The 12,776-nt window shown below is 41.5% G+C and overlaps 1 protein-coding gene and 1 pseudogene across 1 annotated transcript in view; one reads left to right on the forward strand and one right to left on the reverse strand.

Moving 5' to 3' along the window:
• Positions 1-10,391, reverse strand: part of LOC130868623 (fibrous sheath-interacting protein 2-like) — a 30,099-nt gene extending 19,708 nt beyond the window's left edge. Inside the window, exons 1-8 of the mRNA XM_057760776.1 lie at positions 10,293-10,391; positions 9,781-9,918; positions 8,982-9,143; positions 8,438-8,527; positions 8,003-8,142; positions 6,925-7,066; positions 6,010-6,120; positions 5,406-5,523 (exon numbers count right to left, since the gene is read on the reverse strand). Coding sequence (XP_057616759.1) covers positions 5,406-5,523; positions 6,010-6,120; positions 6,925-7,066; positions 8,003-8,142; positions 8,438-8,527; positions 8,982-9,143; positions 9,781-9,918; positions 10,293-10,391 — 1,000 coding nt within the window. The remainder of the gene's footprint in view (positions 1-5,405; positions 5,524-6,009; positions 6,121-6,924; positions 7,067-8,002; positions 8,143-8,437; positions 8,528-8,981; positions 9,144-9,780; positions 9,919-10,292) is intronic.
• A 913-nt stretch (positions 10,392-11,304) lies between these two features.
• LOC130868624 (leukocyte receptor cluster member 8-like) lies at positions 11,305-12,394 on the forward strand (annotated as a pseudogene).
• Positions 12,395-12,776: the final 382 nt, after the last annotated feature.

Below are 12,776 nucleotides of genomic sequence, written 5' to 3' on the forward strand. Positions count from 1 at the left end.
CTAGATTCTAACTTTCATGTTTTTCCTTTCCTTTTTACCTCTATTTACTACCTACTATCTTCCTGCTATCTATCTATCTATCTATCTATCTATCTATCTATCTATCTATCTATCTATCTATCTATCTATTTCTGTCTATCATCTATCTATCTGTCTGTCTATCTATCTATCTATCTATCTATCTATCTATCTATCTATCTACAATGATAAATTTTCTGAGTTTATTTTTGTCTTTCTTTTTCATGGCTCCTACTTCTAAAGTCTGTCCCCACCATACAATTGCACTTGTGTCGCTAGTCCCTACGTCCCAGTCTTAATGTTCCCTCTCCTTCAACTCTTCACTGATTTGTCTTCTATGCTTTTTCTCTTTGTTCATTTATTCTCTTTAAATTCTCTTCATATTGCTTATATTTGAGTACACATTTTTCTTTTTTTCCTTTCTCTATATTTTTGTTCTGTCTTCACTACTGACTTTTTTTAAAAAACAAAAACAAAACCAAAAACAAAGATCAGTGCTATCCCCTCCCTTTGTGGTTCTGGGAATGGAAAGGAGGACCTGAGCCTATATACCTGGGCCCCCCTTTAAAATCTGTCCTATCCACGTCTCTCCCCCGACACAGCTGTTTCCAACCACTCTGTTTTACTTTGTTCTACTGATGTTTCTGCCTCCCTCACATCTCTCCCTATTGGCCAAGCCTCTTGCTGACCAAACAAGTCACTCTTCTGGTAGGCCCATCAGTGCACTTCCATAGAAAACCCAGCATGAACAAAACCCTTGATGCATGAGTTCACACATCATCGTCCCCAGGGCCCAGCCTGGTCCCCTGTTCTCTTCCCCTCCTCAGGGGATATTCCATCACTCTGGCCTGTCTTCTACAGAAGTTATTAGGTTCCTTTAACTAGACCCTCTTCACCCTTTGCCCCTCTCCTCTGAAACTCAGAAGGAATTTCAAGTTCTTGACTAAGTTTGCACCAGCCTGTGGACTGTTGAAAGTCTGACTCTCTCTTATTGCAGTTACCCCAGTGGTTTTAACTGCTGACTGGCTCTTGTTTTCTATGAATACCCCCTTCCTTCTTTACTATCTTTTCTGGTTTCTGTTTTTCTTTTATTTTACTACTTCTGCAAAATCCCTATTTGCCATTTTCTCCTTTAATGGTTTTGTCTGTTTGAACCAATCCTTTATTGTTCTAGATTTTCCTGTCTACTCTTAAACCTTTGACTTTCACCAACAATTGAACTTACTTTTCCGTACTGACTCTTTTCCAACACTCCTCTCATTTCTAAATCACTTTTGGTTTCCGCTTTTGATTTTTGAGACAAATTCTTACTTTGTAGCCCAGCTTGGCCTGTCACTCACTATGTAGCCCAGATTGGCCCTGAAGTCACGATTATCTTGCCTCCACCTTCCAAGTGCTGGGATTACAGGTCTGTGCCATGTCTTTCTGGTCTTACTCCCTTTTTGAAGGTTGCTTTTTCCCCCCCGATGCATATATTTATTTATTTATTTTAATTAATATTAAAAATTTCCACCTCCTCCCCTCCTCCCATTTCCCTCCTCTCCCCCCATTCTCTTTCCCCCTCCCTCTCCAGTCCAAAGAGCAGTCAGGGTTCCCTGCTCTGTGGGAAGTCCGAGGTCCCCCCCCCAATCCAAACAGACTAGGCTCCCATAAAGCCTGTACATGCAGTAGAACCAAAACCTTGAAGGTTGCTTTTTATTTTTCCTTCTCTTCCTTCCCTTCCCTCACTTTATTTTCTTTTCACCTTCTGTCTTCTTTCCCTTGTCTTCATTTCCTTTCCTTTCTTACTCATTATTCTATCCACCTTTACCTGTCTCTTTCCTGTCTTTCCTTTTTCTCACACTGTCCTTTTACTGACTCCACATACTATTTTTTTCCCATCTCTTTACCTATTTTTATTATTTTTATGTGTACAGGTGTTTTGCCAAATGTGTGTCTGTGCACCGCATGTACTTGGTGCCCCGAGGCCAGAAAAAACACTTCTTATCTCCTTGATCTGGAATTACAGTGTGAGCCACTATGTGAGTGCTGGGAATTAAGCCTGGATCCTCTGAAAGAGCAATCAATTCTCTGAACTGCTGAGCTAGATCCCCCATTCCCTGGCTAAGGTGTTGCCTGTTATCTTTTACATTTTGATTGAATTGTAAATCTTTTACTGTTGCAAATCTATTTCACTTACTTGCTCCTTTTCATTTTTCTTTCATAATCAATTCCCAAATTTTAAAAACTACACATTTCCTACTCATTTTAATACTTTCCCTTTCCCCACCTTACCTTTTTTTCTCTTGCCTTCTTGGGTTACATTCTCTCACTCATCCTCACTAATCCCTTTTTCCCCTTCTTCCTATGCCTTCATTACTTTTCCCATCACTCTTCGTCCACTTCTCCCCTTTGTCTTCCTCCATTTACAAACTCCTGTTACTTTATTCAATGTGTATATGTGTGTGAGCCCAAGTGTATGTATGCATATCTCATATATTCAGGAGCCTGCACAGACCACAAGAGGGTGCCAGAACCCTAGAACTCGAGTTACAGGCATCTGTGAATGTCACCTGATGTGGGTGTTGGCATCAAGCTTTGTCCTCTGCAAGACCAGCAAATGTTCTTAATCAAGGAATCATCTCTCTAGCTCCACAGGCTCCTGCTTGCTAACCCTTTGCTTTCCCACCTGCATTTTTATATAATCTTAATTTACTAGCTTCTTTTTAGAATCCAGTCTATGCTAATTTGCTTTTCTATCAAATCACCTGTGTTATTTTTATCCTCTTACACTTTGAATTCCCCTATTGTGCCCATTTTTCTTGTTCTCTTGAGGGTTTTCTTGCTATCCTTATGCTACCTTCCTGCCTCTTTATCGACCTATAACCTCTATTTCCACTCTTGCTGGCTTCTCAAAATGTCTCCTCCCCATCTCACTAGTTCCCACCTTTCTTCTTTATTGTATCTCCATTAGTTTACATTTTATCCCTTGTTGCTCCATTCCCTGAAGTTTTTAGTTTTTTTCTTTACCTTTGCTTTGTTCATGTTTGCTTTTTAAAAACTTTATGCTTTTCTTTCTTCTCCCCTTCCCTTCTATAGCCTATTCTTCATCTCCTCCATTCTTCCTTTCTCCATTTCTTTTCATGAGCTCACAATTTATTGGTTCCTCCTTCTTTCAATTTTTTTTCTTTTCTTGCTTTGTTTCTAGTTCTCTTTTTCTGCCATACTGTTATAGGTTTTCTTTCTGGTTTATTTTTCTAAAATTCAGACATATTATTAATCTTTCTACATATCCTGTCTTTAAAAACTGATACCCCTGCCCCACAAGGCCTGAATTACTCATTGGCCCCTCCTTTTAAAGTATCTTTCCCACAATTTCCTTTTCTTTCTTGTTTCCACTAACTTTGATTTTCTTTTAAACTTACCTCCTTTTTTCTTCCCCTTGCTGTTTCTCCCTTGTCTTCAAATTTTACTTCATTTCTTTCAATTGTCTTTGCTTTCTTTATTTTTCTTTCTTCCTTCCTTCCTTCCTTCCTTATCCTTACTAGCTTCCCTTGATTCTATACTTTCTTCCTCCTTCCTTTCCTCTCCTTTTTCTTAATTTCCTTCCTTTCTCCCTCCATTTCTTCTGTACTTTTCCCCTTTCTTCTCCCTCCTCCTATTTCTAGCTCTCCTTCTTCCCCCCCCTCATCTACCTCTCTCCCCTCCTCCTACCTCTTTCCCTCCCTTCTCCTATGTTTATCCTTCCCCTCACCTCTCCCCTCCCTCCTCCCACCCTTTTCTTACCTCTTTCTGTCCTTCCATCTCTTTTCCCTCCCTCCTCCCGTCTTTATGCTTCCCCCTCCCACCTCTCCTCCTCCCTCCTCCCACTTCTTTCCTCCCTCTTCCCACCTCTTTGCCTTCCCCTCCTTCCTCCTCCAACTTCTTTCCTCCCTCCTCCCACCTTTCCCTTCCATCTTCCCCTTTTCCTCTCCTATCTTTCCTCTTTCTCTTCCCATCTTTATTCATCCTTCTCCCATCTTTATTCCCTCTCCCCATCTTTACTTTCTTCCTCTCATCTTTACCCCTCCCTCCTTCCTGTTTCTTCTCTTCCTCTTGTTCTTATTTTCCCCTCCCTCCCCTCCCTTTCCTGCCTTTTAATTCTACCTCCTCCTTTTCTCCCTTCCTTCCTCTCTCCTTCCCTCTTGACCCCCACTCCTGTCCCTGTTATCTACCTTCTTTTCCTCCTCCCCTCTTGTGTCTTATCTTCTTTCCTTCTTTTTCTTTTCCTTTCTCCTTTTTTCCTCCCTTCCCTTTTTCCTCTCCTCTCTCTTTCCTTTTCTTTTTCTCTTCCCTCCACCTTCCCTCCCATCTGTATCCCTCCTCCTTCCCTCCCTCATTTTCTCTTTCTTCCTCTTTCAGACAGCATCTTTGTAATTTATTGATTTCAATCCTCTCCACGGGTAGAATAACAAGCATGCTGCCTCCTTTCCTTCTTCCCTTTTAAAGATTACTGTCTCCCTTCCTCTTTGCCTCATTCCTCTTTATAACTTACAGTCCCCTCTTTCCCACCTTACCTTTTTATACTTACTTTAAAAAAAAAAAACTGCTCCACTTCTTTAACTTCGTAGGGCTGAAGTCTCTTGGGTAAACCCTGCACACCTTTGCAAGTGTATTGGAATTCCTTCCTTACAAATCCTCTTCAAACCCCTCTCTCACCATCACAATCTCCCTTTTCACTCTTTTCCCATTAGCTCTTCTACCCTTCCTCCTCTACCCACTCTATCTCTTTTTTGTCTTCATCTCTCCCTATTCCCACGAAGCGATTAATGCTGGAGTCTACTCGTTTCTCCTGTTCAATTTGTTTTCTTCTGTCTCTCCTTGTCTTCCTCACCGTTGTCTTGTATCACCGTTGCCTACTAGGTTCTTTCTCTTTCAATGTTTTGTTTTCCTATTACTTGCTTTGCACACTTTAATATTCTCTCAATCTTTGTGTATTATCCCTTGATCTAACTTCTGTAAATTTTCTTGCTCTTACTGGCTTTTAATCTTTTCTAACTTTTCACTGTTTTCTTACTGCCTACCTCAACTTACTTCTCACCTTTGCTTTCTGCATTTCTTACCTGAGTGAGCATGCTGTCTCCTCCTTCTGGCGGTTTGTTAAACTGTGTGTTTACTTGTTCACTATATGCATTGTGCATATACTTTTTGTGCATATACTTTTGTCAACTGGATCTGTAACTGGAAAGTGCATCACATTGTGCCTGACACAGGTATTGAGGGTTTTTAGTACTTACTTTTGCAGGGGCTTTTTAAAAAAATCATGTGAGCATAAGGTGGTTTTATAAAGACATTAATATTTCATATATTGTTCTTCAGCTTCCACTTATCTACTATGCCTTTTATTCTCCCTCCCCTATCTCTCTCACCTGTTTCAGATTGTCTTTGGATTTCAAAGGCACTTGCTTTTCCGGTTTCTTCTTTACTGTCTTTCGTTTGTAGTTTTTGCAAATGGTAGGCAATTCTTTTGTGAAGCATTACTTGTTTCTACAAAATATTTAAAAATACATTAAATAGGTTTCAAATTCAAATAGAAACCTGTCAGTAAAAATACAACACAGATTACTTCAAATGTGATGACATACCTGAAGGTAGACCTTTGTCCCTATTTGGAAATGTCTAAATTTGCAATAGGTTTGAAGAAATATACTAAGAGATTAAGTTTCCTTTTATGACTCAACATGAAATTGTGTGTACGCATGTGCATGTGTGCATGTATCCGTACTCTCTTGCCATCTGGAAATTTAAGCTAGGGTCTTGTACATGCTAGGCAATCCCTTTACTATTGAGGAAAAACATATTTTAGTAACAACTCAATCTAATCTAACGTTCTTGGGACTCTCTTTAATTACAGATTGGGGCTAGGATGAATCTATCCATCAATAACTATCTTCTGAAAATTCATATTTTAAAATATAAAATTGTGCCAAAACCTTTTCCTGAAACAGCCCAAATCCTGGAAAGGCTAATTACCTTTCGGTTAATTTCATCTCTGATTTTCCGACGACGGTCATCAACTTTTGTGTTCCTTTTCGCTTCTTCTCCAATCTTTATTAGAAGTGCCATTTCCCTGGATTGCCATTCCTAAGGGACATGCCATTACAGTTATCAGCATATGTCTGTTTCATTTTAAAAACATTTCCTTTTTCTTCAACCAATATGCAAATTAGATCAGATTAATGGCCTAATAAATTTTAGGTCAATAATAAAGCAAATCTTGCATTGTCGTTTTGAATATGCTTATTTATCTGCCATTCATTGGGACTGACCAGCTGGATGCAATGGGATGGGAAAGTAAAGAGACTATTTTGTAATTACAAGGATGAATTCAGCATAAACATGACTCTAAAGATGAATCTCAAAAGCTATTGGCAAAGAAGTGTTGATTTCTAACTCAGGGAGGATATCTGCTGTTCTCAAGGGTATTCTCAGAGAGGAACTAAACAAATAGCTGTGTCTGAACTCATGTGGAGGTCTATAGAGTGAGCTCCCTACTTCCAATGTCACATATGTTCTGGGACTTGAACTTAGGTCACCAGGCTTGTACAGGAAGTGCCTTTCCTAGTGAATCCTTCTTGCTGGCCTGGGTTTCATTTTTTAAAAAATATTTATTTATTATGTGTACAATATTCTTTCTGTATGTACACCTGCAGGCCAGAAGAGGGCACCAGACCCCATTACAGATGATTGTGACCCACCATGTGGTTGCTGGGAATTGAACTAAGGACCTTTGGAAGAGCAGGCAATGCTCTTAACCTCTGAGCCATCTCTCTAGCCCCTGGGTTTCTTTTTTAAACTGAAATAACTTCAAATGATAGAGCGAACCTGTGAAAACAGTTTACAAATGAAACAACCATACAAGTTTCCAGTTCAAAATTTGACCCTTACCTCGTCAACGTCTGTGCGGAGATTCAATTTCCTTCTAACATTATCCCAATGTTGTAGGTCTTCTTCCAGCAACTGCAAGGTGTTTCGCCTTTCCGAGGTGTTTTCAATTTTGTCTAGTTCTTTGTGAATCATACGCAAATGTCTGAGTAAAAGTGAAACAAAGGAATGTAAATTAGATGTTTCCTTTAGGATACCTGTCAGTCACTCTGAAACTCTGGTATAGCAACATGCATTTTGGTATACTCTGAGATGAATGTATGGATGAGAGGAGCCAGATAATGAATAACTGGCTTTCAATTAAGATGATCAAAAAGGAAAACCTACAACTCCTCCATTTACCTTCTAAGGCTGTGGCTTGATATCTAAATGTGATTAGTAGCTGAAGGAAAATGCCCAGTTGGTAGAGGAATGGTATGTTTCCATGCATCCGATAAAGTTGTAGCCATTTGATCATTGTGGCTTTAAAATAATTTCATTTAAACTTATGTTTGATATATGTTGAAGACAGTCTCTTTCCCTTTGGCAGTGCAGACCTGGCTTTCACAAGTTCAGTGATTTATATTTTGGATTTCTTCAGTAACAGTTTAACTTACCTCGATTCCTGGTGACTTCAGTTTCTCAGGTACAAACTTACCTTCCCAGTCTTTAAGGTTAGCATTAAGGTTCCCAATCCCTGTACCTCTTGATGTAATTATTATAATTTATTATAATTTGTTTTTTTAAAAAAATGTGTATTGGTGTTTTCTCTGCATGTAAGTCTGTGTACCACATGCATGCAGTGCCTATGGAGGGCATCAGATCCTTTACAACTGGAATTCAGATGGTTGTGAAGCACCATCTAGGTTCTTGGAACCAGACCTTAGTCCACTGGAAGACTACTAGCCCGTGATCTTAGCTGCTGGGCCATCTCTTCAGCCCCGCTTGATATACCATTTTTTTGTTCTCCATGTTGAAAATGCTGAGGGGCTTAAATGTATCTAATACCTTCATGACTCTATCTTCAATTCTCTCTAGTGTTTTTGCAGTTTGAGGGGGTTCTAAAATATGCCCATGAACTACACACAAACTCTGACTCTACCTGAGTTTCAGTAGTCGGTCTTGATGCGGGCAAGGTTTTTTCCCTTCTTGTAACAACCACTGCTGAAACTCTGCAGCAGCAGCGTCGTCACAGGCCCGTCTCTCTTCGTTCAGTTTGTTCATTTGATCTTCAATTATTTTCTGCAAGAAAGCAATTATTGAATGCTATATACTTGACAGAAATAAATCTATGCTTTGATAAATTTTCTTTAAATTTAATTTTAAGTAGAAGTTCTGACTTGCTAACCCGTTTTTTGCCTTGCATGACCCTATCCCACAAATAAACTTTTTCTATGTAAAAATCAAACGGGCTCTCTGTCGTCTACAGATTCTTTAGATACTTTATTCCTGGAGTAGTTTAAGGAAATATTGTGCAAAGGTGCTAGCTTTTCACAAATTTTTATTGGTCCCAAATAAACTCAAATATTTAACTTACTTGTTCTCGGATATAGTTTCGTTCAAAGTCAATTTTTAAAGTAGTAAGATATTGTCTGTATTTGTTCAACTCTTTTAAGGAACACACAACCTACAATTCAAAAATAAAAACATAAAATTTTAAAAATTATAACATATTTATAGAACAGAATAAGGACTTTCATTTTAGTAACAATTTTAAGATGAACTGTAATAATCTATTTTTTGTAACGTTTTTGCAGTCAGTATCTCTAAACAGTTGATGACCAACCAGGAAATTTCTAAATATTTTGTTAACATAGTTCCAAGTTAAAATTACTTCTAGAGACATGAAAATAAATGCCTGTTTACATACCAAAAATTGTTCGGTAATTCTCTTTTCCTGTCATTGACAAACTGTCAACTATAAAGTAGTTTTTACAAGAAAAGAAAAGCCACCCAACACTAAGCATTTTATTGACTTTCTTCTGTGATATCTGCTAGTGGTCAACTAGAAGCTGGAACAGGTACTGAAGTGCCGAGCAAGTGCCTAGATTTTTGCTGTTCAGAAGAAGGCCTCAACGCACTTTGTTATTGCCGGTGATGTATCCTCCCTGTCTTAGTTTCTTAAGGATGTCTTTTCGCTTGAAGTATGATTTTAGGTGTGGATCGTGAAGACTTTTGTAGGTGGTTTCCATGAGTTTGCAGTAAGGATCATTAAGGTTAAAACCAAAAGAAGGCTTATAAAGCTGCCAAAAGAAACATATTTGAAATTATTGCAAGTGCAAAATTCATAAAATCATACTTATAAACATCAGTTTATTGAAATAATTATGTTCATCAAAAGTAAAACATACAAGCAGAAACTACAGTGAAAGAATGTAATGGGCTGATCTGGGTAAATATGCCTTCCATCTTCCCTCTCTTCCCCCAGCCTAATTTTTACATTAGTAGTGGTATGTGGAATCTTGTTTATGAACTTTGTGTTTAGTTTACCTATAGCCTCAACCTTAACTCAATTCCTGTGTACATAGGTCAGGATAGACTGTCAACCAAGAGAGGAGAGTACATGGTAAGTTTCAGGCGTCAGATGAAGCAAGGCACAGATGCAGAAATCAGCATGCTGTACATGTGTAGGCCAGAAAGACCACATCCTGTCAGGTTGAGGCCTTGGCTGGAGAAAGTCTGGATGGAGGGATTGCAGCTCTTTCTGGGGCGTTCTATCATTAACATGAGTTTAAGGACTTTAAAACATTGCCAGCTTATTTAATTCCATCTGTGTGAAACTGAAGGTGATATACAAAGTGCAATCATAGCAAAATGTTTCAAATTTAACAACTAAAAAGGTAAAGAAAGCCACTTATACATCATTAAAACATAGTTTACCTTTTCACTTAGATTTGTTGTGTAGAATATATTAGTACTTCCTGGGATAACAGGCAGTTTGGCTCCAAGAGGCAAATCCAATAGACTAGATGGTCCAATATTTGGAATGATAGGTGGAATGATAGGGTTCTTTTTCTTCTGTGTTAAAGAAAATGGAAACGTTTGTCTTTTCTACTAGGAAGTGTTCCTTTAGTTTACTTCAGATGTGTTACACTTCAACAAGATAGCACAACCCAGGTTGCTAGGTACCTGGGTGGAAGGAACTGACTGGCAGCAAACCAAGGCCTTACCTCCCCACTTCCCAAGCCACCACCCTACTTCTAGGCCCTTCCCAAGGCTACTATAATTCAAGGACATCTTGAGCCCTCCCTGTCCTTCCACATTCTGTCCTGTCCCCGACCCGCAGCCCAGACTCTTTCCTATGATTCTACCTGCTGGTCTGAAACCTGCCCTGACCAAGGAAGAAAAGCAATGAACAAATAAATGCACTGTATGGAGGGGGCAGCACTCACGGTTCTACAAGTCTCTTTGTCAGATTTTAGGTTGTCGGAAGCTGCTTTGGAGGCAGCAGCCTCAGCAGCCTTTAAACAGTTGCTTAGGTACAAGTCCATGGCTACCCGTCAGCCCCCAAGGGCTGGGGGCTGAAGGAGTGGACTGACTCCTGCTCTCCCTTCCTGCGACCGTCCCCTCCAGCGTCTGGGACAAGACTGAGCCAAGGCCCTAGACACCCTGGTTACAAGCCCTCAAGGACGCACACGTCACAGTGCTCCTTTGCTGGCGTCCTCAGTAGGCGCCCTCAAGGCCACACCCAAAGGGTGTCGCCCTTTAGGCACATCACACCAGCAGAGCAATAGAAGTTTCCACAATAAATGGGGCTCCAACAGAAGTAGCTCTAGCAGAAGCCACTTCAACAGTTGCCAGTTTCTAAAATCCTTGCCAAGAAAAACGTTGTCTCAACAGACACCCAACAGACAACCCCTCCATGGACTGTCCCAATAGACATTGTTCCAGCCGATGTCGCTCCAGTGGATGTCGTCCCATTCGATGTCGCCTTAATAGACGTCATCCTTAGGTGGGGGCAAATACCTAGTTGCCTCTCGAGGAGCGCATGCGCATTACTCAAAACCTAGCGCTTGAATGATTTGAGTCTAGAAAGTAGCCTGAAAGGCCCTTAAAGAGTGCCACAGGTGGGGTTCCACAGCTCTCTGAAACGAATATCCCTTACCAAATGTACCAAAGCTATTATTTCTATTCAACAAGCATCCAGATTCCCTGAAACGAATGTCCCTTACCAAATGCACCAAAGCTATCATTTCTAGTCAACAAGCATCCAGATTCCTGAACAATTGGGCAATTTTTATTAGGGTCATTTTCCTGGCTTCCCCTGTCTACCTCCATTATAATCACTGTGATTTTCCTTTGCCCCCAGGTATGTGAACTCCAGTCCTATTTGAGACACAGGCTTTGTTAAAACGGACATTTCAGGCTAAGAGATATCTGAGACAATTTATTGAACTATTCTAGATGCCAGCCAAGGTGGGAGAACCAGTTGTGGTACAAATTCGCAAACCTAGCAGCAGCTCTTCAACCAAGTCCTCTACCTGTCACTTTCAGAGAAGTGAATCTCACTCAGACTCTGACAGTTCTTACTCAAGGAATGAGTGTCACTCTGTAGGCTGCAGGAACCCCCCCACACACACACACAGAAGGGTTGGGGTGGTCGTGGGGGCCCACATGAATCGGGGTCGAGGCAGGGCACAGCAAGGAAAGAGGCACGACCTAGCTCCAACCAAATGCAGATGGCAGATGGCTCCAACCAAACAAAGAAGATGGCTGCACTGGAGAGTGAAGATCCAGGGCTGAGCTTAAGAAGGAGAAGAGGGCAGCTCGTTTCCAGCATGGGCACCCATGCCGCCTGCACCTTGAACCTTTGGCGCTGCAGATAAGTAACCTGGAAAGCAGTGGAGATCCAGGTTGTGGGCACCTCTCCTGACATCACAACAAAGCACTGTCTACGGCTGACCTGCGCCCCAGACCCATCAACTGTGCGACCTGTGGCTGTTTTGAAGAAATCTCTGTGCATGGTCAAGTCTCACTGGAAGGAGAAGCAAGACTACTATGCCTTTGCCTGTGAGCAGATGAAGTCTATACAGCAGGACCTGACGGTGCAAGGCATCCGCCCCGAGTTCACTGTGGAGGTGTTTGAGATGCATGCCCGCATTGCCTTGGAGAAGGGTGACCATGAAGAACCGAACCCAGTGCCAGTCGCAACTCAAGTCGCTGTACACAGAAAACTTGGCAGGCAATGTGGGTGAATTTACGGCATGCCTAATCCCCTATTACCTAGAACGTCTTCACCAAGAACTCTGGGGACATCACTACGGAGCTGGCATACCTCACAAGTGAGCTGAAAGCTGACCCCTGTGTGTCCCACGCATTGGCACTGAGGGCAGCCTGGGCCCCAGGCATCTACTACTGTTTCTTCTGGCTCTATTGCCATGCACCTTGCATGTCTGGCTACCTTGAGGACAAGTTTGCAGACCAGGAGCACAAGTCTGTCCTCAAGACCATGAAAAGAACCTTCTGCCCTGCTCTGCCCATCTCTTACCTGTAGGCCAAGCTGGCCTTTGAGGGCAAGGCCACCTGCCAGGCCTTCCTAGAGCCCCTGGGCCTGGCATACATGGGCCCAGACAACTCCAGCACGGACTGCCGCCTCAGCCTGGCGCAGCTGCCAGGCTGCTGAGCACCCATCGAGAATGGGCAGGGTTAGGGCTGTGGCCCAGCTCCATCTTTGTGGATTTTGTTTTTGAGCCATGAATATGGGCTGTAATTTAATTTGTGGGGAATGGGCTCCAGGAAGACTCAGCATCCCTACCCCCATTTCCCACCAGGAATCTGTACAGAGATTTTTCTGTTATTTTTTGTCTCAGAGGGGATAATTGAGAGTATAGTGGAGGAGGGCAGGGTGGGGGCTATAGGTTCTGTGTCCACCTCTC

This window comes from Chionomys nivalis, chromosome X (genome assembly GCF_950005125.1).
Source record: "Chionomys nivalis chromosome X, mChiNiv1.1, whole genome shotgun sequence".
NCBI lineage: Eukaryota > Metazoa > Chordata > Mammalia > Rodentia > Cricetidae > Chionomys > Chionomys nivalis.